Source organism: Oncorhynchus nerka, linkage group LG9b, assembly GCF_034236695.1.
Source record: "Oncorhynchus nerka isolate Pitt River linkage group LG9b, Oner_Uvic_2.0, whole genome shotgun sequence".
Taxonomy (NCBI): Eukaryota; Metazoa; Chordata; class Actinopteri; order Salmoniformes; family Salmonidae; genus Oncorhynchus; species Oncorhynchus nerka.
In genome coordinates, this window is record NC_088424.1 from 14,162,381 (window position 1) to 14,188,133 (window position 25,753).

General features: G+C 43.4%; 1 protein-coding gene and 1 long non-coding RNA gene across 2 annotated transcripts in view; one reads left to right on the plus strand and one right to left on the minus strand.

Moving 5' to 3' along the window:
• Positions 1-8,955: 8,955 nt before the first annotated feature.
• On the minus strand, positions 8,956-16,203 carry LOC135565677 (uncharacterized). Its single transcript, XR_010461778.1, has 2 exons — positions 15,982-16,203; positions 8,956-9,355 (listed from the first exon to the last, which is right to left on the minus strand). It is a non-coding gene; the product is annotated as an uncharacterized LOC135565677 (long non-coding RNA).
• A 1,187-nt stretch (positions 16,204-17,390) lies between these two features.
• LOC115114312 (xenotropic and polytropic retrovirus receptor 1 homolog) overlaps positions 17,391-25,753 on the plus strand; it is a 34,503-nt gene continuing 26,140 nt past the window's right edge. Inside the window, exon 1 of the mRNA XM_029642439.2 lies at positions 17,391-17,889. Within this exon, the coding sequence (XP_029498299.1) occupies positions 17,821-17,889 (69 nt within the window). The 5' untranslated portion in view covers positions 17,391-17,820. The remainder of the gene's footprint in view (positions 17,890-25,753) is intronic.

Genomic DNA, 25,753 nt, shown 5'->3' on the forward strand with positions numbered 1-25,753 from the left:
TGTACTTTTCCACTTTAAGTCTTATAGTAGCCATTTTACAATCTTTTTTTCAGTCAGTTTTCGTTTTGATATGTCTGAATTAAAAGTACATAGACTGTAAGTCTGTAAAAACTGTAAAACAGTCACTTTTATAGTGTGGTCAACATTGAAGTGATGTAAGGTGCAAGGCACCAACACAAATGGCACACTCATCTTGGTGTGTGTGCTTGGCATTCCCTGTGGCATGTGATGCAGTCCTTTAACCAACTATATCTTCCCACCTGACTACCATTATGCCTTGCTACCTCTCCATAGCAGGACGTGTCACTGAAGTGTTTAACACCCCCGACACTAATTGGGGCCAAGCTTCCTGCCATCCAGTACCTCTGTACCAGGCGGTGTCAGTGGAAGGCCTTAAAAAATTGTCAAAGACTACAGCCACCCTAGTCAGAGACTGTTCTCTCTGCTACCGTACGGCAAGCGATACCCGAAGCGCCAAGTCTAGGTCCAAGAGGCTTCTAAACAGCTTCTACCCCCAAGCCATAAGACTCCTGAACATCTAGTCAAATGGCTACCCAGACTATTTGCAGTGACCCCCACTGCACATAAAATAACAGTCAAGACATGAGACACGCAGCTCAAAAAGCTCTGCTGTTGATCTTGTTTCAGCCGTACAAATGTAATTTACTGTAGAACGGATTCCCCTCTTCACACATCTCAAAATATTTAATTAATATGAATCAATTATTTTTGAAAGATTATTATTCATTAAGTGAATGATGTTCTTCACCATTGTAGTCGGTTAAGTCTCGGTGAATCGAGTCATGCCCATCAAAATAGTCATTTGTGAATTGCAAACAGTAAAAGGAAACCATTTAGCTGTAACCTTCCTTTCGAATTGTGTCGTTGCAGAACATTTCGTAGATACACTACTTTAAGTTGATTTGCACATTGAATTTATGGGAAATATCAGCTCAATAGATGCTAGTAGTCAGCCTGATGTAAACACTTCTAAAAAAAGGTAAGATATAAAGCATATCGGCTCTATAAAAAGTTTTTCCCAAAAAACCTTCCCAATTAAATGTTGACTGCAAAGTAGGTCTACCTGGCAGAATGATATCATCATGATTTGTATCAAATTTGTATTGCATACTCTGGCATCACATGTGTAGTACAGAAACACAGCTAGCCTAACACAAATGTACTGTGACTAAAACTGCACAGGGTGTTTGCCTTTCCCCCCAGTAGCCGGTTGCACTTCCTTGTTCTGCCGTTTACTACATTGGTGTCAGAAGTGGGAATACCAAAAGGCTAAAATCTCATGGTGAGGTCACTAGGGGTTGTACAAAGGTTGTTTAGTATTTTTACAAGTAGTACAACTCTTATTTTATTTCTTATTATGATGATTCTTTTTCCACTGGCTCACCTCACTTTAATTTTTTTTTGTAACTGTTACAGTTTATTACATTTGTATGACCTTGGGGACAATACCTAGACTAGCCTCTACCTAGACTAGCCTACAATGCCACAATGTAATGAATATTGCATTATTGTTTTCAAGTGAGTACAATTCTATTCTAGATGTAAACTGCAGTGCAAATATAATTTAAATAATGGTGCAAAAGCCCTGTTATTTGAATATCTCATTCCATTTGGATCAGTTGTGGGTCGACTCTCGACAGATTGTATGGTCTAGAAAGGTACAGTACAGGACAGTCTGGCTGTATTTGTGCTTCTGATACTGATGCGCTGTCTGTTCCCGATCCTTATTCTCCCAAGTCGTCCTAGGCCTGTGTTCTCATCAGGCCCAGTTATTCAGGACAGCTTAAGCTTACAAAGCTTAAGCTTACTACAAGCTCAATGCAGACGCAAGATCTGGAGTGTTGCAATGTCATTATTCGTCACAAAAGGGATCACACCTTGAGATCTCCTTGTAATAAGCTCCGGCATTCAACATTCTTTTTTACTTCCTGAAAATTGAGACACGCTTACCATTCCTTCCGCAGCCATGGAGGCATTGTCGTCGCTTGGTTCCTTGATCTGATCTATAGCAGTGGAGATCGGTGCCGTTTAAGATGAGGGAGGATGATATATTTTTTTAATGAGCATGGCCTTATTTCTATTACAGCATATTAGATGACTGTCATTCATATTCCGATCACCCAGCTCAATGTAACATCGACAGTGTAGCGACACGCACAGACAGCTGTGTGTTATGAGTCATGCTGTTCGTTAGTTGTATTGTACTTAGCAATACCCAGTGTTAGCAGGTTGACTGGCATGTCGGACCACGGGAATGCCTGCAATGTTCTGGTGCCGGCCATCCTTGTGGTTGGTTGGGCGGCGGGGGGTAGCGGGGGTTGTTGGAAGGGGGGTGGAGCACTGCAAATTTAAGACCATGCTTAGCCATTGTTCTCCCTCTTTTACGGCTGGTCTTAACAAGAGATGGGTCACCGTTGTTTGATACTGTTTTCCTTGGTTTATTTGGCGTGGGCTATGGCCAAACCTGTGTTGAGTTTGGTTAATACACTGGGAATTCGTAAACACAATCCTCTGGACATTTGTCCATTTCTGATCTAGCCAGGTCATTACATTGGTGTCAGAAGTAAAAACTTAGAAAAAAGTTAGCCAGCTGGCCAGCTGACTACCATGGCTAGCAAACGTTACGTGAGAACAGGGCTTGAAAATGTTTCAAGGGAATCCGAAAGTGAAGGAGGCAGGAGACGATTATGGCTAAGGAGGTGCGTGTGCATGGACATCGGAGGATCTGGCCGAGGGGATCTCCAGGGCATCAGAGCACAGAAGCCGCTTGAGGGTGACTGTTAGAAGGATGGCGGCTGAAGCGGGCATGGGTGCTTCTGCAACTGTGCTTCGCACGGATTCTGGGCGGCGGACCGAAGGGGTGAGGTCGACGACGGACAGGGGAGCAAGACGAGTGCAGATGGAGCCTGTTGTGGTGGGCCGGACTTTTGTCATGTCCCTGTCACTGTGGCGTGGGTGCCCTACTCTGCCCTGGAGGACACTGGGTCCACAGTAATCCTTGTGAGGCCGGATATTGTGCCAGTTTGAGCCCACAACTCTGCAGCTCGGCACAGTTACAGGTGGGCTGGCAGCCATGAAAGGGAAGGGAATAATGACTCTGACAAGTAGGGGGCAGGTCTGTGCGTCATCCTGTGTGGGTGGCGGCTGTGCAGGACCCTTGTATTCTGGGGTTGGACTTTCTTAGGAGCACAGGCTGCCAGTTAGACCTAAATGGGGGCACACGGAGCTTCCAGGGAGGGCCGGCAATCAACATGGCGCCCCCTAATGTCACATTCACACAACCAAATAACCCCCTTACTTCAACAGTTAAAGCAGCAGAGACTCATGGCAGCCCCTCTGTCACCTACGGCTGTGTGTGTTACAGTCCCCCAGCTACCTCCATGACACATCCCTCCGTGAGCCCAGTCCATGTCCCTCCAGCCAAGCTACCCCAGATGGGAGGAGAGGACACTGTCTGCAGTGAGGGAGATATGGGGGAGGAACTGTGTTGGTCTTGACACCGAGCAGCAGGAATGGTTGTGGCAGTTGCTGTTTGAGTTCAGAGACAGCTTTGCTCTGTTTGAGCAAGAGGTGGGTCAGACTCATCTGGTGCAGCATGAGATCGACACAGGTGATGCTCGGCCCATCAAGACAGGTCCCCACTGTATCCCGCTGGCATGCCAGGATGCAGCAGACAAGGCTGTCTGGAGATGCAGTGGGCAGACTTTATCGAGCCCTCAGACAGCCCCTGGGCGGCACCAGTTGTTATGGTTCCTAAGGGGGGCAAGATGAGGTTCTGTGCAGACTACAGGCGGCTGAATGAGGTAACCAGGAAAGACTCATCCCCCATACCACGCATCAATGAGTCGCTGGACCTGGTTAGGGGGTCCTCCTGGTTCTCCTCAATAGACTTCCAAGTGCCCCTCTCCCCAGAGGCCGGAGCCAAAACTGCATTTTCCACTAACAGAGGACACTGGCAGTTCAAGGTCCTGTGCAACGCTCCAGATACTTTTGAGCGTTTGATGGACAGGGTGCTGGATGGCATCCCCCGACAGCAGTGTCTGCTATACGTCGACGACATCCTGGCCCATGGCAGCTCATTCCAGTCAGTCCTGGGTGTGCTACAGCGTGTGCTGGAGAGAGCGGCTACCGCAGGCCTGAAGCTCCACCCTGAGAAGTGCCATTTCATGAGGAGAGAGGTGTCCATCTTGGGCCACCGAGTGGGGAAGGAGGGGATCAGCACCATGGAGGACAAAGTGGGGGCTGTCCGAGACTGGCCCAACCCCACCGACCAGCAACAGCTGAAGAGCTTCCTGACCAAAACTGATATGGGACTGAATACACAAGCACCATAACAAACTGGGAAAATGTTTTAGGTTACACAAGCAAGTATAAGAGTACTGGCCAGGGAATATTTTTAAATTATAAATCTGATTATTTCACATGGAGATGTGGGAAACTAAAAAGGCTAACTAACTTGGTATGTTTTTTTGCCAGTCTAAAGCCAGCTAGCCAAGCTGCCAGCTAGCACTTACTAGCAAGGGAAGGGGACTTCCTTGTTTTCACAAACTGAAAAGACAACAAAAAAAACACACAAAAAACGTTGCTATCGTCCCCTTGTGAATGGGAGTGGGACAGACGAAGATATCATGTTGCCAAAATGTGTCCACTACTAAAAAATCCCACTCCACTCATGTGCTCTCACACACGTAGGTCAATGGAGTTAAGCTTGTAGTAACCTTTAATGCGTGTTCTGCCTCCTTTCCAATCCGAGCGACTATTCCTCGACCTCAAACCTATGTTTGTTTAAACATCGTTTAAAAAAAAAAATTATTTCACCTTTATTTAACCAGGTAGGCTAGTTCAGAACAAGTTCTCATTTGCAACTGTGACCTGGCCAAGATAAAGCATAGCAGTGTGAACAGACAACACAGAGTTACACATGGAGTAAACAATTAACAAGTCAATAATAGAGTAGAAAAAAGGAGAGTCTATATACATTGTGTGCAAAAGGCATGAGGAGGTATGCGAATAATTAAAATTTTTCAGATTAACACTGGAGTGATAAATGATCAGATGGTCATGTACAGGTAGAGATATTGGTGTGCAAAAGAGCATAAAATAAAATAAATAAAAACAGTATGGGGATGAGGTAGGTAAAAATGGGTGGGCTATTTACCGATAGACTATGTACAGCGGCAGCGATCGGTTAGCTGCTCAGATAGCAGATGTTTGAAGTTGGTGAGGGAGATAAAAGTCTCCAACTTCAGCGATTTTTGCAATTCGTTCCAGTCACAGGCAGCAGAGAACTGGAACGAAAGGCGGCCAAATGAGGTGTTGGCTTTAGGGATGATCAGTGAGATACACCTGCTGGAGCGCGTGTTACGGGTGGGTGTTGCCATCGTGACCAGTGAACTGAGATAAGGCGGAGCTTTACCTAGCATGGACTTGTAGATGACCTGGAGCCAGTGGGTCTGGCAACGAATATGTAGCGAGGGCCAGCCGACTAGAGCATACAGGTCGCAGTGGTGGGTGGAATAAGGTGCTTTAGTGACAAAACGGATGGCACTGTGATAAACTGCATCCAGTTTGCTGAGTAGAGTGTTGGAAGCAATTTTGTAGATGACATCGCCGAAGTCGAGGATCGGTAGGATAGTCAGTTTTACTAGGGTAAGTTTGGCGGCGTGAGTGAAGGAGGCTTTGTTGCGGAATAGAAAGCCGACTCTTGATTTGATTTTCGATTGGAGATGTTTGAAATGAGTCTGGAAGGAGAGTTTACAGTCTAGCCAGACACCTAGGTACTTATAGATGTCCACATATTCAAGGTCAGAACCATCCAGGGTGGTGATGCTGGTCAGGCGTGCGGGTGCAGGCAGCGAACGGTTGAAAAGCATGCATTTGGTTTTACTAGCGTTTAAGAGCAGTTGGAGGCCACGGAAGGAGTGTTGTATGGCATTGAAGCTCGTTTGGAGGTTAGATAGCACAGTGTCCAATGACGGGCCGGAAGTATATAGAATCGTGTCGTCTGTGTAGAGGTGGATCAGGGAATCGCCCGCAGCAAGAGCAACATCATTGATATATACAGAGAAAAGAGTCGGCCCGAGAATTGAACCCTGTGACACCCCCATAGAGACTGCCAGAGGACCGGACAGCATGCCCTCCGATTTTACACACTGAACTCTGTCTGCGAAGTAATTGGTGAACCAGGCAAGGCAGTCATCCGAAAAACCGAGGCTACTGAGTCTGCTGATAAGAATATGGTGATTGACAGAGTTGAATTGATCATGGATCATTAATCATGGATTTATCGGTGGTGACCATGTTACCTAGCCTCAGTGCAGTGGGCAGCTGGGAGTAGGTGCTCTTGTTCTCCATGGACTTCACAGTGTCCCAGAACTTTTTGGAGTTGGAGCTACAGGATGCAAACTTCTGACGTATTTCATTACGCCGAAGATACCACTATAGCTAGCAACCTCCACCTAATAATTATCATCAAAAACAAACATCATTACCATCACAATGAACTTAAATGGGAGGCAACAGTCATAATATAGTTGGCTTAACAGACAATGTGTATTATTTAACATTACTATTAAAATAGTACTCAATTGTTTACAAGTTGCTCACTATCCCATAATGCCATCACCGAAAACCACATATTTTTATCTTCTTCCGTGGTTTGGTCACTTCCTGTTCTTTGATGGACTCTGGCTGGACTGAAAACAACGGAAAGTTTGAGAAAATTCAAAGTACGTAGCGTAAGTCTTGCAACGGAACCGTCAACCACAAGGGGGCGTTGCGATTTCACTCCATTGTGGACTTCCCCATTGAAATCAATGACATCTGGCGCATACTTTTAAAATGTATTACCTATTATGTGTGGCATAAACACGACCAGTCACAATGTTTTAATCTGATTATGCTATTTCAAATGTCTCCTGTAGGCTAACTGTGCATGTTCATCCACTCCAATATAATTCCAGCATCCAAACTGTGCACCGGTCATTCGATGAATGGGAAGAGACATCGGTTAGAAAACAAAACACCAAAAAGTTTAATGACAATCGGAGTTTGTCAAGCCAAGCCTTCGATGCCGAGTAGGAAGGGATGTGTTTTGTGTTTGTGTTTGTTCGAGATTGACATACTCTATTTAATTTTGGTGTTGAAAACGCAAACCATGATGAAGCACTCAAAGTCGGCAATCGGGATGCAGTTATACATTGCTTTTGGGTTTTGTATGGTGCATTGACACAGAAACCTGTTGGTGGAAAATTTGTTACATATATTTGATATAATTATAAATATAGCCAGTGGCAACGTGTCATTCAGGACAGGTGGGTTTGAGCCCCACATGTTATTTTGGCATTAATACGTATCACATATCAGTTTGAAAACAATGTAAAAAAATGTATCATTGAGTTGATAAATCCACATTCAACCATGGTCTCTTTTTTGATTTCTTGAGGAAGGCAGCTCCAAAATGCAGGTTTTTCAGCCTAGCTCAGTGCTTTCTGTGGTGGTGGGGCAGCCAGCAGAAAATACAGTTACGCCATGATTAGCTCAGTGTTCTATCACTCATGGGGACACTACATCACCGCCAAGTCTAAGGGTATACCTCCAAAATTCAAGCCTCTTGGGTGGTGCCATAGAGTTACATTAGAAGTGCTCATCCAAGAAGGCTCAAGGTCATTGGCCACAGATAAAATTATTTCAAATCACGTTATATCTACAGTAGCTTTCATTGGACTGATCATGTCAACATCATACTTTCAAAATCTTAGTTAGCAGTCATCATGAATCAAGTCAACAATCTACTGGCAAATCCTTTTAAATCCTTGTCATATGAAGAGAAATTATAGACAAAATGTATCAGTGCTCATCAGCCATTGGACATAAACATTACACAACAAGTTGGAAATCGCAAATTCAACAATGAGTGGTTTGGAAGGAATCAGTGACAGTGGATAACTGCAGGCACTGTAAAGAAATCACTAGCCTGCGATTCAGTGGAGTGGCTGTGTGGTCCTAAATCTGGGATTGAATGTCTCTTTTCCAAGTTTAAAATGATAAACATTCAACATTGGCCATGCTGTCAATGAAGCATGATTTGTGCTGCGCTCAAAACAACTGTTAACTCTGACCTGCGAAACCTTGACTTCAGTGAGTTCAAGACAACTTGGAATTCTGGGGTACTGATTGGGAAATACTGGGAAATACGTTTTGAACGGTCATCCTACTTTGAATTGTAAATCGGGAACTCTGGCCTCTTTCTAGAGCTACGACCTGAAGATCAATGACATCATCAAGATTCAACCTTGTTTTTTCAGAGTTTCCAGTTGTCTTGAAAGCACCATAAATCCAGAGAATGCCAGACTGATGACAACATTTGCCCACGAAGGATCGCCGTGCCACCTTCCTGTTCAAGTGAGCACAGCACAACAAGGTGAGTCCAAAAATGTATTGTATGCTGCTGCATAAATTATGAAATATGCCAGGGAGATATTATTACTTTCTTAGCTACAGTATACATAAGTGTATGTTGTGTAGTAAGCTGTTAGTAGCCCAGTGCCTCACCCTAATAATTTGGTCTATTTACTCCTCTTAATTTCACCTACTGTTCTGACTTGGTGGTGCACATGTAGCCTATAACCTGTTTTAGAGAAATGTAATCATCAAATTTTGTAAGAGCTTTTATTGTCTGCTTATATGCCCCCTTTATTTATCCTGTGGTTTGGACTTGGTGTACAGGGAGAACACTGTAAGAAAGAGCCATTGTCTGAATTCTGATGCTGTACATTTCAAAGGTCCTAAACAAATAATTATATTGACTACATCCATCCTAGTTCACTCATTAATATCTTAATCTAAATTACGGATTGCCTCTTATCCGCTTGTCGTCCCCTTATGCCATAGTTTGTGCATCCAAATTGTCATTAGAAACCACATTTGTTTAAGTAAGTCATCAAATCAAATCAAATTTATTTATATAGCCCTTTGTACATCAGCTGATATCTCAAAGTGCTGTACAGAAACCCAGCCTAAAACCCCAAACAGCAAGCAATGCAGGTGTAGAAGCACGGTGGCTAGGAAAAACTCCCTAGAAAGGCCAAAACTTAGGAAGAAACCTAGAGAGGAACCAGGCTATGTGGGGTGGCCAGTCCTCTTCTGGCTGTGCCGGGTGGAGATTATAACAGAACATGGCCAAGATGTTCAAATGTTCATGAATGACCAGCATGGTCCAATAATAATAAGGCAGAACAGTTGAAACTGGAGCAGCAGCACGGCCAGGTGGACTGGGGACAGCAAGGAGTCATCATGTCAGGTAGTCCTGAGGCATGGTCCTAGGGCTCAGGTCCTCCGAGAGAGAGAAAGAAAGAGAGAAAGAGAGAATTAGAGAGAGCACACTTAAATTCACACAGGACACCGAATAGGACAGGAGAAGTACTCCAGATATAACAAACTGACCCTAGCCCCCCGACACATAAACTACTGCAGCATAAATACTGGAGGCTGAGACAGGAGGGGTCAGGAGACACTGTGGCCCCATCCGAGGACACCCCCGGACAGGGCCAAACAGGAAGGATATAACCCCACCCACTTTGCCAAAGCACAGCCCCCACACCACTAGAGGGATATCTTCAACCACCAACTTACCATCCTGAGACAAGGTTGAGTATAGCCCACAAAGATCTCCGCCACGGCATAACCCAAGGGGGGGGCGCCAACCCAGACAGGATGATCACATCAGTGACTCAACCCACTCAGGTGACGCACCCCTCCCAGGGACGGTATGAGAGAGCCCCAGTAAGCCAGTGACTCAGCCCCTGTAATAGGGTTAGAGGCAGAGAATCCCAGTGGAAAGAAGGGATCCGGCCAGGCAGAGACAGCAAGGGCGGTTCGTTGCTCCAGAGCCTTTCCGTTCACCTTCCCACTCCTGGGCCAGACTACACTCAATCATATGACCCACTGAAGAGATGAGTCTTCAGTAAAGAATTAAAGGTTGAGACCGAGTTTGCGTCTCTGACATGGGTAGGCAGACCGTTCCATAAAAATGGAGCTCTATAGGAGAAAGCCCTGCCTCCAGCTGTTTGTTTAGAAATTCTAGGGACAATTAAGAGGCCTGCGTCTTGTGACCGTAGCGTACGTGTAGGTATGTACGGCAGGACCAAATCAGAGAGATAGGTAGGAGCAAGCCCATGTAATGCTTTGTAGGTTAGCAGTAAAACCTTGAAATCAGCCCTTGCTTTGACAGGAAGCCAGTGTAGGGAGGCTAGCACTGGAGTAATATGATCAAATTTTGGGGTTCTAGTCAGGATTCTAGCAGCCGTATTTAGCACTAACTAAAGTTTATTTAGTGCTTTATGCTTTATCATCCATATCGGCTATGTTTTTTTTAAAGGCAGTAAATGAGGATGAATGAACTGTTTCGCTGCCAGACAAGGCTCTGCTGATAGTCAGTTGTAGCAGTGGTAAAATGTTGGGACTGCTGTTGGGACAGCTTTATGTAGGCCCTAACAGTTTGTGGGCACCGTTTGTCACCATTAAAGTGCAATTAATGTATTGTTTAGTGTTGTGTTGTGTAGTGGCTTTGTGGGCATGCATCCCACTTTATTTAATTTTTTTGCCCCACCAAGATGCACATGGTAAAATTCGCCATTGAATATAGCATCAAAATGTTGATAATCTGATTTCTCCCTAGCTGATCATTGTCTGCATCTGGCTCTGATCATAGTGTAATGAGATGAAACTGGCAGGGAGAATGAGCTCCTCAGTAGTGGTCAGTGAACACTTAACCTTCTGGCCCATAGCCCTGCATTGCATCAACTGTGCCATAAAACAATGCTGAAGTGGTCAAGTCGATATTCACGTGTATAACGACAGGTTTGCTACAGGCATTGTTATTTGTAGTAATCCCTAATGTAGCTAGAATTAGTGGTGTCTCAAAGCAGCCTCATAAAAGTTTAGTCATACAGTCACGCTTGCTATTCAGAATTGAAATATCTAGCCAACATTTTAAGTTGAATAACATTGCTTGTGAACTTTAGAGCTGTAACAATTTGATGCTTTGGTTTAAGGCAAGTACAAACGTATACTAGTAATTGCCTAGTCATCGCTCCTGCTCGAGTCATTATGAGTGATGCGAAACAACGTCATCTCACTGGCTTCTTCTCTGGTGATCTAGCTCTCATTGGCTATTGCTGATCACCGTTCTCAAAACTTGTTGTTTCACATCTCACTAGACGAGCATTGCATATTTTGTACCGAGAAAATCCAACATGTTTGAAAATATTGGTATTTCTGGGACTGCTCATAGGCACTTTCAGTAAAAGTAATTCGGTTTAGCTAACTAGCAGATTTTACCTACATCAATCATCATCTGATAGCCCAGCATATTTTTCTGATGTCAATCATGTGTTTAGGAGGCACTAACTAACTGCCTTGCTTACAATTTGTGATGAGAGAGTGAGTTGTTGCAGAAATAGGCCTATGCAACAACATCAACAATAGTTTATTTTTTCAAGCAGGGTGCCTCTTTTTTATTTTGAGCATCTGACCCCTGATAGGCATGTTCTGTGCATGGCCCTGATCCAAGATGAGTGTAATTTATACAGCGAGACTGAGATGATTTGCCCTACAGTCTTAATATGCTGAGGTCTAAATCTAAAAGTAGACTTGTGCAACATTCCCTGGAGTGTACTGGTTACCCTAAACTTCCCCTATATCATGCCTGACATGTAGACGGTTCCATCTATTCTTATCTCCGTACCATCTGCCCTAATTAATCAATTAGGTGAGAGCTTAGACAGGGTCATGGAAACATGGCCCAGCACACAGTCATGGATACTAATCCCATGGCCGGTGGGAACTAGGTGAGATGAGACACTACTCAGTAGGTAAAGCTGGGACCTTCAGGTATTGCACATCTTACTATGAGGAATTGGTTGCCTGGTTACATCCCTGGATACCTCAGCACCATGACTGAAGCTTTATAACTTTCCTTCCATTTTATTCCATCACTAACACTGATCTGAAAGCACTGATCACTTGAGAGCAATATGGTGGATACCTATCCAGTTATTGTGTGTATCAGTGGTCATATAGGAGTAGGTAGTTGCCCCCAACCAGCAGTGAAGAGTCAGATGTTAGAATTGCAGGTATGCAAAGAAATCTGATCCTAGATCTGTGTGTAAGGGCAACTTCTGCCTCAAGCGGTCATAAGGGAAGGACAAGATGGAGGCCCATTAACATCACTGAGATCTGGATCTGTTTTAATCTCTTGAAAGGGATGAGCATACTGTTCTGCTATTGTTAAGAGAAAGGGATTGAGGTCATAATGCTCATGTATTCGGGAAAGCAGGATTACTGTGATGTTAAGTAGTAAACAAACAAATAATGCCAGAAACTGTGTCTGTACTGTGTAACAGCTGATAACGCTATTCAAGATTTAACTAGGGTAAAAACTAAGGTGTGTGACCGCATGCAACCTGGGATTTCACCTTCATCCAATATCGGCCCTTCCCCAATATCAAGGGTTAAAAGCAAGTGGAGTATGTGTTGTAAGACAAAGCATTCATCCTTTGTTCATTTCCTTTCTCATTGGTGAAATCACAAGGCCACTGTCCAGCTAGATAAAGTGGGTGTGGTATAGCCTTCTGCTCCACAAAGAGTCACATGGTTTGATGCTGTGTTAAGGCAGAACAGATGTGGTTCCATCATAGGGAACTAATGACTGAAAGTGCAAATTAGGAAAATAGGAAAAGGTTAAGCAGAATGTCATTCTCTGTCCATAGCATTTCTGTTCAGCTATGTTATATGGTGAGATGTTCTGATGAACAGAGTGCACAATGTACCGAATATGGTGACAGGTTTATAATGGAATGACCTACTGAATCTGAAGAATAGAGCCATTGAATCATGTGTTTAGACTGGACACATGCACATCCATGGCTGGCCAGAGGCATCTGTGAAACTGAGCTCATCAGTCCTGACTAATCAATATAAATCTAACATTCTTTATCAGTGTGGCTGAAATCCTTTGAACTGTGCATCAAGGTACTTTGTGTGGCTATACTGCTCTCTAGTGGCAAACTCAGACCGGTATGTCCATCGCTGAATTATGCAGTTTATTTGGATGGCTCCTATATCTTGTAAATCTTGATATAGTTTGTAAATATTCTGATAGGCTTGTTGCTAAAAGACCCAAAGTGTGTGCTGCATGAGTATCTGACGAGAGTAGGCCAATTAGAATTAGACTTATACATAATTGACTGTTTATTCACGTGTCATCATGCACAGCCAAGCCTAGACACAAATGTTCACACTCGGCATATGAAAATATTGCTGACTTGTGGAAAAAAAATATAGATGGACGTTTTTGCAAATAGCTATTTGAGAAAAGGCTGGTAAAATTGCAAGCGCAGCAACAGTCTCAAGGGCATTGGATGAGGATGAGAGGGATTTTGGAGCATCTGTCTGCATGGTGACGTCACTGACCCTGCTCGTAATCCTCTCGCGCTGAAAGGATGCTAAATTGCTATCGTCAAGAACGACATATAATAGTACAATTCTCACCGAAGAAGAATGCCGAACGAGGATGTAGGCTATTAGATTTGATTTGAAACGATTTTTCCCGGCATCGAATCAAAATCCCTCGAATTCTGGAGACGACCTCAGACGTGATATGAAGTGCTATGCGACTGGGGATCATTCCTGAGGAAAGAATGCGTCATGGACCAGAATAGCTTATATGCAGTTAAAACCTGTGTCGTTTTATTTATGTGGGTTGTATTTCAATAAGTTATTTCTCTTTAGATAATAGACAACATTTGTGCGCACGGTTGGTATTTGGCAGAATTTGTATATTATTTTATTTACTCTAATCATTGTTGCCCTTCAAACAGACACGGGCTAAAAGTGTCATCCTTTAGGGGATTTCTGTATTTTGTATTTTTCATCTTTGCGTTTTTCAGTGAATTAGGGCGTTGCAGAATTTTCAAATGTTTGCATGCGATGTCAGATTAGTGGTGTTGCAGGCTATGGTGTTTGTTTGGCCTAGATTATCTCCCCTCCATCTCTGAATGAATGTCTGAGGAATAACGGCCGTGGTATTTTTATAGGATTATTCTAGTCATACTACTATGGTAAATAACATGTTTGCTTATGCTGTATGGCAGGCGCGTAAGGACATCAAATGTGCCACCGCTTTTCATTTGAAGGCGTTTCATTGTGGTAGCCTACAACCTCCAAATTCAGAGCAATGCATACCCTTTCCTACAAGGACTAAAATGCACTGTCGTCCCTAACCAACTTGATTATCTTATAATGGCTGCCGTGGATTATCTCGTAGGCGTATTGGTGATCTCCTTATGAATAGCCGAGGTTGAGTCAACGACATTTCAGGGGCCAAACATTATCCAAATTCGAGACGCAGCTTTTAGGGATAGACAATTGAGTTATTGTTGACCGACTCAATTGGCTGCAACATCTTATATGGAAATTAGGCTACGCTATATGGAATGCACCCCCATCCGAAGGGACAAGGACCGGTTTTCTCTTTTGGTGAGAATATGGATAGCCTTGCCTAAAATGGATACCGGTGACGCCTTTTTCTCTCCATCCATGATTTAGACTCCGGCTCTCCGTGTTCACAGCGGACCTTGATTTAAAGTCATTCAATTAAGGCACGCGGTGAATGCCAAGAGCCGAGCCCTCGGCCTACAGCACTAAATGGACGCAGTTTTTTATTTATTTAACTAGGTAAGTCAGTTAGGAACAAATTCATATTTACAATGACGGCCAACCCCGACAATACCTGGACGCTGGGCCAATCCCTATGGGACTCCCAGTCAAGGCCGGTTGTGAAACATCCTGGAATCGAACCGGGGTCTGTAATGAGGCCTCTAGCACTGAAATGCAGTGCCTTAGAACGCTGCGCCACTCGGGGGCTCATTTAAAAGCATTGCATATGTAGCCTAATCAATAACGCTTAAATGAGTGATTCTACCACCAAATATAATTTCCTATACAGATTTCACTTCGTTATCGTTGCAGGGAGACATACATGTTTGCCATTTCAAGCCAGCATTATGTGGTGTGGTGCGGCACAGAGGCGCTGTCCACGATACATGGTGCTGAATTTGACCAAAGTCCGATGGGGCCAGTGTCATCATGCTGTTAGTCTGCCTTTGGCTGTCTAGAGCGGATGTTGACATCAAAACAAAGCAAACTCAACTCTTATGTAATTGAAAGGCAAGAGTAATCCATCTCAAATGCTGTCCTCCATTGTGCATGGTGTGTTAGGCCCACATTTTTTTTAAATCACTGTTTTTTTAACTTCATGCCTAATAAAGATTTATTAAGAAAAAAAGTTGTGTTTAGGTATTTATGATCTCTCCCTCTCTCTCACACACACACAAACTCACACACACGCGCACACACACTCAAGCACTAAATAGTTATATAACAGAACTAGTGTCATACTACAGAGGTGGAGCTGACTTTGCAGCATATTCACACAATCAAAAATCAGCACACATGCAGCGAAGCTCATTTCCTGAGTTCAATTACAGTAATTCAAGTTTCATTCATTTTCATGGCCAAGAGGATTTAACTTTGTGGGGTCTTGTCACTCTTTAATATAGGGTTAACTTAGCATGTAAACACCCCTCTTTTGGGGTGAGTACTAGCTGCCCTTTTCACAACAGTATTTTGAATCCTTACAAGAAAAACTAAACATTTACACAAAAATTATGATTTGTGAGAATTACAGAGTAAAATCCCTGTCCGCAAAGGATATATATATTTGACATTTATTGAAGATGTTCATCTTCTTTTACAAGCAGCCAGAGGAATCCAGGGAGATCCCGATTGTGGCGATGCTTTACATTTCCTGAAAACTTTCTACCCACATTTACATTGAGAAAAAAAACGAAACGTCCCTTGTCTGTCACAAATGTTGAATACAATTATGTTTGAACTTACTCTGCCAATTGCCCAATGGGGTAGGTCTCTCAGCTGGTCAACATTTGAGATAACATATCCACAGGAAATAATAAATAAACCCATGCGCAAAACCATGTAAACGCCTGCCTGCATCTCGTGCATGTACTTCCGTCTCTGTGTGTGGAAATCAATATCTGTTTTCTTATGACTTAATGCAGGTGCACAAGACGGAAGTACATGCACGAGATGAATGCATACTAACTGAAGTCTTGCAGGCGTTTACATGGTTTTGCACATGTGCCAATTAATATACATTTCAAAGGCAGTACTTGGACCTCTAAAAAGTTGGATAAATAATACTTTCCTCTGGATATATATTTTAAAAAAGCCAAAAATGTTGATCAGTTGAAGGACCAAACGCACAGACAATTAAACATGTTTAATTAACTAATTAGACTAGACTCAGCTGCTATCGCATTGGTACCTTTAGGAGAGCCACCTCTTAAGTAGACCAGAACTGTAAACACTTGTTCTATGGTAAACGGCCTTATCTTCTTTACCCACCAGCTTTGGCGCTCCCTATGGGCACTGCTTGGTGACATTATGCTCTAGGCATCTCTGATATTGACACTTGAGGGCGCTATTGTCAAAAGAAACTCACGTGCCGCGTTTTGAGAGAGCGGGAACAGTGTCGACTGTGAGCATAGCCTGCTCTGTACCAAGAAGTCTGGACCTGAAAGGTAGTTGTGCATTTGCCCTGGAATTGCAGGATTGCTGGTTCAAGTCCTACTCTGACTCTTTCCCTCAATCCCTACATTACATTTATCCTTATTATTGCATGGCCATCTAGTGACTACGTAACGTTGTGTCTTATTCTGTTGGTTGCATACCAAGGAACAGTCTGAGCTCTGTTCATAACGCCTTGCTGCCAGACCTACTTGGGGCCAATCAATCTCCGACTCATAGTCTGTTGATAAATATAGCACTGCTCTGGGAGACACTGATGTTCACAACGCAAATGTATGATGTCTGACCATCTGGCAAGGGTTTGGACAGTCACAGCGAAATCAGTGGTTTAGACTATAAATTGTGGGAAAGACAGTGGCATTTTCCAAATGTAGGGAGCGGTGAGAGTTTGGAGAAAACAATCCACCTGTGGTGTATTCATTACGTCTCGCAAATGAAACCGTTGACCGTTATAGAACCAAACGGAAGCAAACAGAGCAGAACAGAAACGGGGACGGTCCTACCTGAATTTAGCCAATATAAACTCTCGTTTTCGTTGCAAAACGTTTTCCGTTTGTAGTAGACGGTTTCTGTTGCTAAAAAAATATATATATGTTTGGAGTAAATGGTTTCTGTTGCAATACGTTCTACAACAGACGAAACGTTTTGCATCAGAATTGGCGTAATGATTACACGCATGATTTTGTGCGTTCTATGAGCGGTGACGACACAAGTACGTCACTTTCTACCCAATGATGGCGACTGAACGATTTTACAGCACAAGAGGCTAGACCCGTGTTACCACAAAAACAATATTGTCAAAGTAACAACTAAAGGCGAAATAAGAGTGTATTATAGTGACAATATAGTTAAGATAAAGGAGGAGAGGAGCATCATCTTGCAGTTATGTTTCGGGGTTGTCCCGCCAACGTTCTCCGACCATAATGTGAGACGGAGAAAAAGGGGATCTTGGACCGAGCAGCACAGTCATAATCTGGATGACAAACATTGCTCAGTGGTGATTCTGTCACATCATCCACGCTGGCTTTATTTTAAAAAGCTAGCTGTATGATAACCATTCACCACAAAGAAAGTCATCTGACAGCTAGTATTTCATCGTCGAAACCCCGGGAGGGGAACCGCTGAGGAAGGATGAAATTCACGGAGCACCTTTCGGCGCACATCACTCCTGAATGGAGAAAACAATACATCCAGTATGAGGTAAATAGCTAGCTAGCTAACGTTAGCGGTATTGCTTGTTGGTTTGCGCAGCTAGCTAAATTATGCTAACTACAGTAGATGCCCAAAAGGGGGTTTTCTTAACGGAGCTTCGTTTTTTTATAGCCAACCCAACTAGTAATATCGGGTTAGCTTGCTAAATTATCTCGGTAACCACCTCGCCAGAATCGAAAATAGTTTCGGCTGAACCCTTGCCGACTAAACTCAACTCCACGATTTACGAAAAACAACTGATTTCAGCACCCAATGAACAGCCTGCAATTACACAGAACAATGTCGTTTGTAATTGCTGGCTATTTGGGTGCTGAAATCAGCAGTTTTGGATAAAAACTTCATTTAATGAGACATCGGAGCTCCAGTCCGCCCACACTAAATTAGTCGCCGCTCAACTCCATCGTAAATCGTGGTGTTGAGTTTAATCGGCTAGGATTAGAGACTTCAGGCGTTCAGGTTTCTGCACAGACGCTATGAATGCGTTAGTCTAGACCAGCGTGACCGGTTAAATTGTGTTTGAGAGCATTTTTAAACCCTCTAAATGGTTAAGAAATAATGTCATTGTTGCAATAGTTGGTGAGTGGGCAACATGTACTATAATCTTAACTGCAATATGTCACTTTTTGGGCAACCGACGAAATTCACAGAAATGTGAATTATAAATGTCATTCTTATTGAAAGCAAATCTAAGAAGCGGTAGATGTGCGCTATTTCTATGCTTCCCTTATTAAATTTCGTTTTAGCATCTTTTACTTTCGGTTTTGTACACCCGCTTCAAACAGCGGAAATTGAAAATATATTTCACAGGGTTTAGATCAGGGATCATCAACTAGAATCAGCCGTGGGCCAATTTGTTATTCAGCGGATGGTAGGGGGCCAAAACATAATCATTATTTTGTTGTTGTTGTTGACTAAAACATACTTGTTTTAAACCTTGATTACATTTAGTAACATTGTCCTGCATAGGGTGCCGTCTTTCGGATGGGATGTTAAAACGGGTGTCCTGACTCTCTGTGGTCAATCAAAATCCCATGGCGCTTATTGTAAGAGTAGGGGTGTTCACCCCTGTGTCATGGCTAAATTCCCAACCTGGTCACATTCTGTCATGGCCACCTAATCATCCCCCTCATTACTAATTGGCATATATCACTCCTCACCTCTCCACCTGCTGATGTGCTGATAGCTGATGTGTGGTGGGAGTTCTGGCACAAAAATGGTCGCTGTGCATCACTGAGGTGGGTGCTACATGTTGATGGTGGATGAGGTGAGAACGTAAAGCACTTTGAGGACCGTCAGTTAGTAGAAAAGTGCTATATAAATCCAATCTATTATTTGTTTACAATCACCAATGTCTCTATTATGCGTGGGAATACTTGGGAACAGTTTTCTCAAATTTAAAATAGTTGATTTCCTGGTGTTTTTACAGTTCATGTCCAACAATAAAAATGCTTGGGGAACCCTGGTTTAGATTGCTTGTTTTGTCACATAAACTGAAATTAGGCGAACTATTCGAATTTTAACAACCAGGGAATTCGAATTTTAACAACCAGGGAATGGCAGATTGATTTCTGCATATTGCACCTTTTTAAATTGACAAGTTGAATTACTTTGCCATATTAAATTATTGTATGTTGCATTAACTTCCCTAATGTGGACAGTTTGTGTTACTACCCTACACAAGCTTGCGTTTTCACCCCATAAAATTGATTTGAATTACATATCCTATTTTTATTTTTTACCTCCGATTGGTGTAAAAGTTAGTCATCACAATGACATGATTGATTGCTTAAAACAGATCAATATCTTTGGTTTTGCACCATTGATTTTGTCACATGCTGGGATGCACAGAACTGAGATTGAGGAATTAACCTCTGAAACGTTAAAACTATATGTAATTGAAAATATAATCTACGTAATCTCCCAAGTAATTATTTATCATGATTGCAATAAACAATAACTAGTAATGCTGCATACTGCAAGAAAGGTTCAAATCTAACCTTTCTGGTTCAAATCTAACCTTTCTGGTTAAAACTGATAAATTGCTGAGGATACAAGCTCAAGTACACTACAAATATTTGATGTATTTCCTATTCAACAAAACTGTATGAATAAGGCTTCAAATTAATAATATTTTTAAAAAAGTATAATCAATTTATGAAACGACTAACTATAAGATTTCGGAAAGTATTCAGACTAGAGGTCGACCGATTATGATTTTTCAACGCCGATAACGATTATTGGAGGACCAAAAAAGCCGATACCCATTAATCGGCCGATTTTTTTTTTAAAAATTTGTAATAATGACAATTACAACAATACTGAATGAACACTTATTTTAACTTAATATAATACATCAGTAAAATCAATTTAGCCTCAAATAAATAATGAAACATGTTAATGCAAAAACAAAGTGTTGGAGAAGAAAGTAAGTGCAATATGTGCTATGTAAGAAAGCTAACGTTTAAGTTCCTTGCTCAGAACATGAGAACATATGAAAGCTGGTGGTTCCTTTTTACACGAGTCTTCAATATTCCCAGGTAAGAAGTTTTAGGTTGTACTTATTATAGGAATTATAGGACTATTTCCCTCTATACCATTTGTATTTCATTAACCTTTGACTATTGGATGTTCTTATAGGCACTTTAGTATTGCCAGTGTAACAGTATAGCTTCCGTCCCTCTCCTCGCTCCTCTCTGGCCACCATCGAAGCAGCGTTACCCATGCAGAGCAAGGGGAACAACTACTAGAAGGCTCAGAGCGAGTGAAGTTTGAAACGCTATTAGTGCGCGCTAACTAGCTAGCCATTTCCCTTCGGTTACACCAGCCTCATCTCAGGAGTTGATAGGCTTGAAGTTATAAACAGCACAATGCTTGATGCACAACGAAGAGCTGCTGGCAAAACTCACGAAAGTGCTGTTTGAATGAATGTTTACGCGCCTGCTTCTGCCTACCACCGCTCAGTCAGATACTTAGATACTTGTATGCTTGTATGCTCAGTCACATTATATGCAACGCAGGACATGCTAGATAATATCTAGTAATATCATCAACCATGTGTAGTTAACTAGTGATTATGATTGATTGTTTTTTATAAGGTAAGTTTAATGCTAGCTAGCAACTTAACTTGGCTTACTGCATTCGCGTAACAGGCAGACTCCTTGTGGAGTGCAACTAGAAAGAGGCAGGTTGTTATTGCGTTGGACTAGTTAACTGTAAGGTTGCAAGATTGGATCCCCCGAGCTGACAAGGTGAAAATCTGTCGTTCTGCCCCTGAACGAGGCAGTTAACACACCGTTCCTAGGCCGTCATTGAAAATAAGAATGTGTTCTTAATTAACTGACATGCCTATTAAAAAATTGGCACCCAAAAATACAGATTTCCCATTGTTATGAGAACTTGAAATCGGGCCTAATTAATCGGCCATTCCGATTAATTGGTCGACCTCTAATTCAGACCCCTTGACTTTTTCCCACATTTTGTTTTTACGTTAGTCTTATTCTGGCTGAACCCTACATCACAGCTACTAACAAACTCAGTGCCTTTGTTCAATGGTGTGGACTGCAGCAACATACTGTAGCTCTTCAATGAGCACCTGCATTTGGAGGTGACGACGGCTGCAGTCCTCAGTCAGACTGAGCCACAGCTGCTTCCAGTTCTAATCTACGCATTGCTGCTTCTTGCACTGATTTTTTTTAAATGAAACATCTCTGTAAAGGGTCAGCTTGCCCTCCCACAGTCTGCTGGACAGTGTGTGAACAAAATGGGTCCAGACCAGTGGTCCCTTAAGCATTTCTTTGTTATGAAATAAGCATACACAATCAAATAGATTTATGGCATATTGATCCATGCAGGTGTGCTGGCCGGCATTCTTAAAAATGTATGAAATATGGTCTAGTTATGTGTCCACCACACCCAGCCCCCCCCCCCCCCCTTTTTTTTCTCCCTCAGAAAGTAGCACTCTCCATCTGCAGTACATATAATTTAATCATCTAACATCAGTGCTGCGGAGGTTTCCTTCGTGGGATTAGCCTACCGATTAGAGATTGGCAGGGCTGGAACAGACACTGAATGATGTCTCTGGCTATTGCTGGGGTCAGTTCTTTACACAATGATGACACAATTTGTCTTTTCAGACTCCCGGCTGTTGGCTAGAGTTGCACAACACATAGGGACGAATTATCACTTGTGTAGTGGTTTTCAGAAGTGTATTCTGAGAATCTGCCTATTTATGAGAACCTGTTTGTTAGATTCTACCTAGCTGTGTGTGTGTGTGTGTGTGTGTGTGTGTGTGTGGTTTGTTTGAGTGTGAACACACACACAGACACACGTATGCATGTGTGTGAGTGCATGCATGTGCAGCTCTGAGAATATAGGTGTTGTATTTGTTCACTGATCTCTCTCTCTCTCTCAGGGCAAGAGGGAAGCTGGCCTCTGCACTCACCATTCTGTATGAGCAGAGCACTGTACTGCCTCTGAATTAGATTCAGCAGGGAAACGGGCTGAGGCTTAAAGCCGATTTATACCTGAAATGTGGTGGGAGGTTCTGTATGAAGAATGTGACGCAATTGCGTAGCCTCCGGTAGCACGCAGAGTCCAAAAGGAGCTCTGTACCGCATGGCCGCGCGCCGCCCAAATTTTGTAACAACGTGGAGGGTTACATATAGCTCTGCATTGACATGATTGGTTGATGGTAGGTGAGGGCGGGAGGTCCTGTATAAACAAACTCACTTCCTTGACAACTTCCTTCACAACAGCTCTGCGCTGCTCTGCGAAGCGCAAGAAGTATGAACGCCCGGACTTCTGTAGAGGCCGTGTCACCGTAGAATGCTGCACGGCGAATGCAGACGTCAGATTGACCCTGTGTGACCGTGTGCGCATTCATGTGTTTGCGTGCCATATTCATGTCTGTCTGTATTCATGTGTGTGTGTGTGACTGTGGTTACGGTTGTCATTGAGAATAACAACCAGTGCCAGTCTTAGTGCTGTCTGTGTGACCTCTGTTGTTGTCTACACTGCTGTATCTTTCGCTCTTGTGGAACGCTGGTGTCAGCCGATTTTTCTGGCTGCTGGCTGTCACCTGATGCGAGTTACGCCGAACCATTAAAGTCACAGTTTATGATTATCGCTGTTGTCATTGCAGAAAGCAAGGGTGGATCGTATTCATTAGGGCAAAACGGTTTGCAACGGAAAACAAAAACAAGTTTCTTATTGGACCCGTTCAGGTAGTCCCTTCCTTTTTCAGTCAGTTTTTTTCTGTTCGATGAATATGACCCTGATTATGGTTTACAAGCTCACATTGGAGATGCAGTGGCTAACTCACCAGTAGTTAATAGTTTATAGACAACCTACACCTTCATCGTGGCTTGTGCGTCATAGAGTAGATGTAATCCTATTATAAATGTGACAACTGATATATATATATATATATATTTGGGTTTCTTTTAGCTTAGTAGCCTATTAGGCAGACGAATGCAGTGGGATTGCAGACAGTCAGCGGTCAGTTGTAGTCAGAAGTCCCTCAACTTGACTGTTCATTCTAACCAGGCTCTGTCTCCTAGACTCCTCCTGGTGTAGCCAAATACACACACACCTCCACAGTCCACAATGCTTTGATTTTGGCTGGCCTTGTGTTGTTGTTTGGCCTGTATTACGGTCCATGCTGTGTGAGTACAGCCATGTGCAAAGATACCACAGACCTGTGAAAGGCCAACAGGAGTACAGCGTCAGAGAATAGGGAGGATGGAGGGAGGTTGGGCTAAAGGGATAATCGCCTGCCTGTAGTGTTCTGCTTTCTTTAAGAAACTTATGCTTTAGCACCCGCTGATACACTTACTGCACAGACACAGGCTCAAGCAGGGGCAGTTGCCCTCTCTGTCACGTACACACCCACACACCGTGGGTAGTGTGGGAAAGCGTGGGCTTTCGCTACACTAGTAGCACGGCGCCCTGTCTTTTTAAGGCTACATGCTGAGCATCGCATGACAGTTGGTGAGCTTTGTAAGCAGACCACGTCATGCCATCGCTGCCTCTGTTGCTGTTATCATCCCCTACCATCTGTGCCACAAACAATTAGCTGCTCAGTCCAAATCTATCTGTTCCTCACAGTCACCATTTTAAAAGCGAACAACCCTAGGGAAACACTGGACTGCTAGTATGAAAGTAGTACAAAACAAGGGTAGAAAACGTCATGTGAAAAAGAGGAAGACACTTTCTCACGGTAAAGCCTAGGAGCTAAATGTCCCCGTGGTTTTACTTACTAGCAATGATTTTACCACAAAGGGGTCATCTCCAGACCTTCCCGTGTGGTCAAAATGAATGTTTCTAATAAAACTACTGGAGCGTTCAACGGTGGACTGTTCCATTTTATATTAGCCCTCGCTCTCACAGGGACAGTCCTGTGGCCGTCTTCGTGGGGTGCAGAGCAGGGACCAGGCTCACGGCGGGGTCATATCACTGTCCTCAACTGGCTCAGCTACAGGGCAGAGTAAGAAAGACACCGGGTCGCGTTCCAGCCCGCCGCACTGTGCAAAATGATCAGATCTCACAATGCCTTGAAGCGTTTTACATCTTCGGAACCACATTAATATGATGTAGGCTAGCAGTCTGACTGTGTGGAGACGGGCTGGAACACAACCAACCCCTCACAGACGACCACAGCTAAGATGATCTAGCCAAGTTCTAAGAGAATAGGTATAAACTAGTGCAAGTCCTTTTATCCTCCATCTAGGTAGGGTAAACTCTTAAGGACACTATTTCTAATCGTGTCTAAAGGCTTGGCTTAAGGCAGCGAAAGCTGACCCCAGGCTATTTGACCAAGGAGTAGCATTTATCTGGACACTTTTTAAAAGGCGTGTCTTGGACTGAGGAACTGAGGATGCTTGTTATTGTAGCCTGATGGTGAAGCTGTTGTTCCAAGGAGTCACATGATGAGAGAAAAAAAATCAAGCATGTGAGAATGGATCTGCTTACATCATTGTTGTTGGGAACATTGGGGGTTGGCAGTGTTGGACACACACACACACACACACACACACAAGTTGGATAAGGTGACAGTATGGAACCCTGATAAAGAACCAGCAAACACTGAATGATTGGGAATGATTGATTTGTGATTCCCACTGTAAGATAATACACACACAGAAACTCCAAACACTCCCACACAACACAAGTATGCCAACGAACCCAAAGCGCAATGACTGATCCCAGGTCATGCACAAACAGCACCACGTGCTCATCATCCACCATGGGCAGAAATAAAACAGGCAAGACTTTGAAACTCCTGTTTGCACTTGTCCACGTCGGTACGACAACCAATAGGTTGTCTTCCAGTGAACTAGACTTCTTTCTCAATCCTTTGTCCATTTGTTCTCTTCATTCGCTGCTCTTGTTTGTAAATCTACTGAATCCACTCATTCAGCAGAGCATGAGTGACCTTGACCATGCGGCTCTATTGGCACCGAGGACGTGTATTGTCGTCTGTCTCACTGGCTTCTCCACAATAACGAGGGGCTTCTTGTTCTCTGCACTCTGGGACACACACACACAGAGATGTAGAAAGTCTGCAGTAGCTATCTGCTGCTGACTCTGTCTATTCTGAACCCATTGTCTGGACTCTGGCTAGGGGGCTAGGGCTTCGAAAAAGCGCCTTCTGTTCTGTGTGATTGGCTCCGTGATGCACCAGAATAACCTTGACTGTTTCCTTTGTCATCCTGATGCCAAGGAAAGCTGGGACAGAACACTTCCCCTTTTTCACCTTTCTTCTCTATTGTTAGATTTGCATGACCCGTTTTTATCACGCAGCTCGGCTGCTTCCGCTGGCTGGCTGGTTGGTTGTACTGTCTCTGGTCTCTCT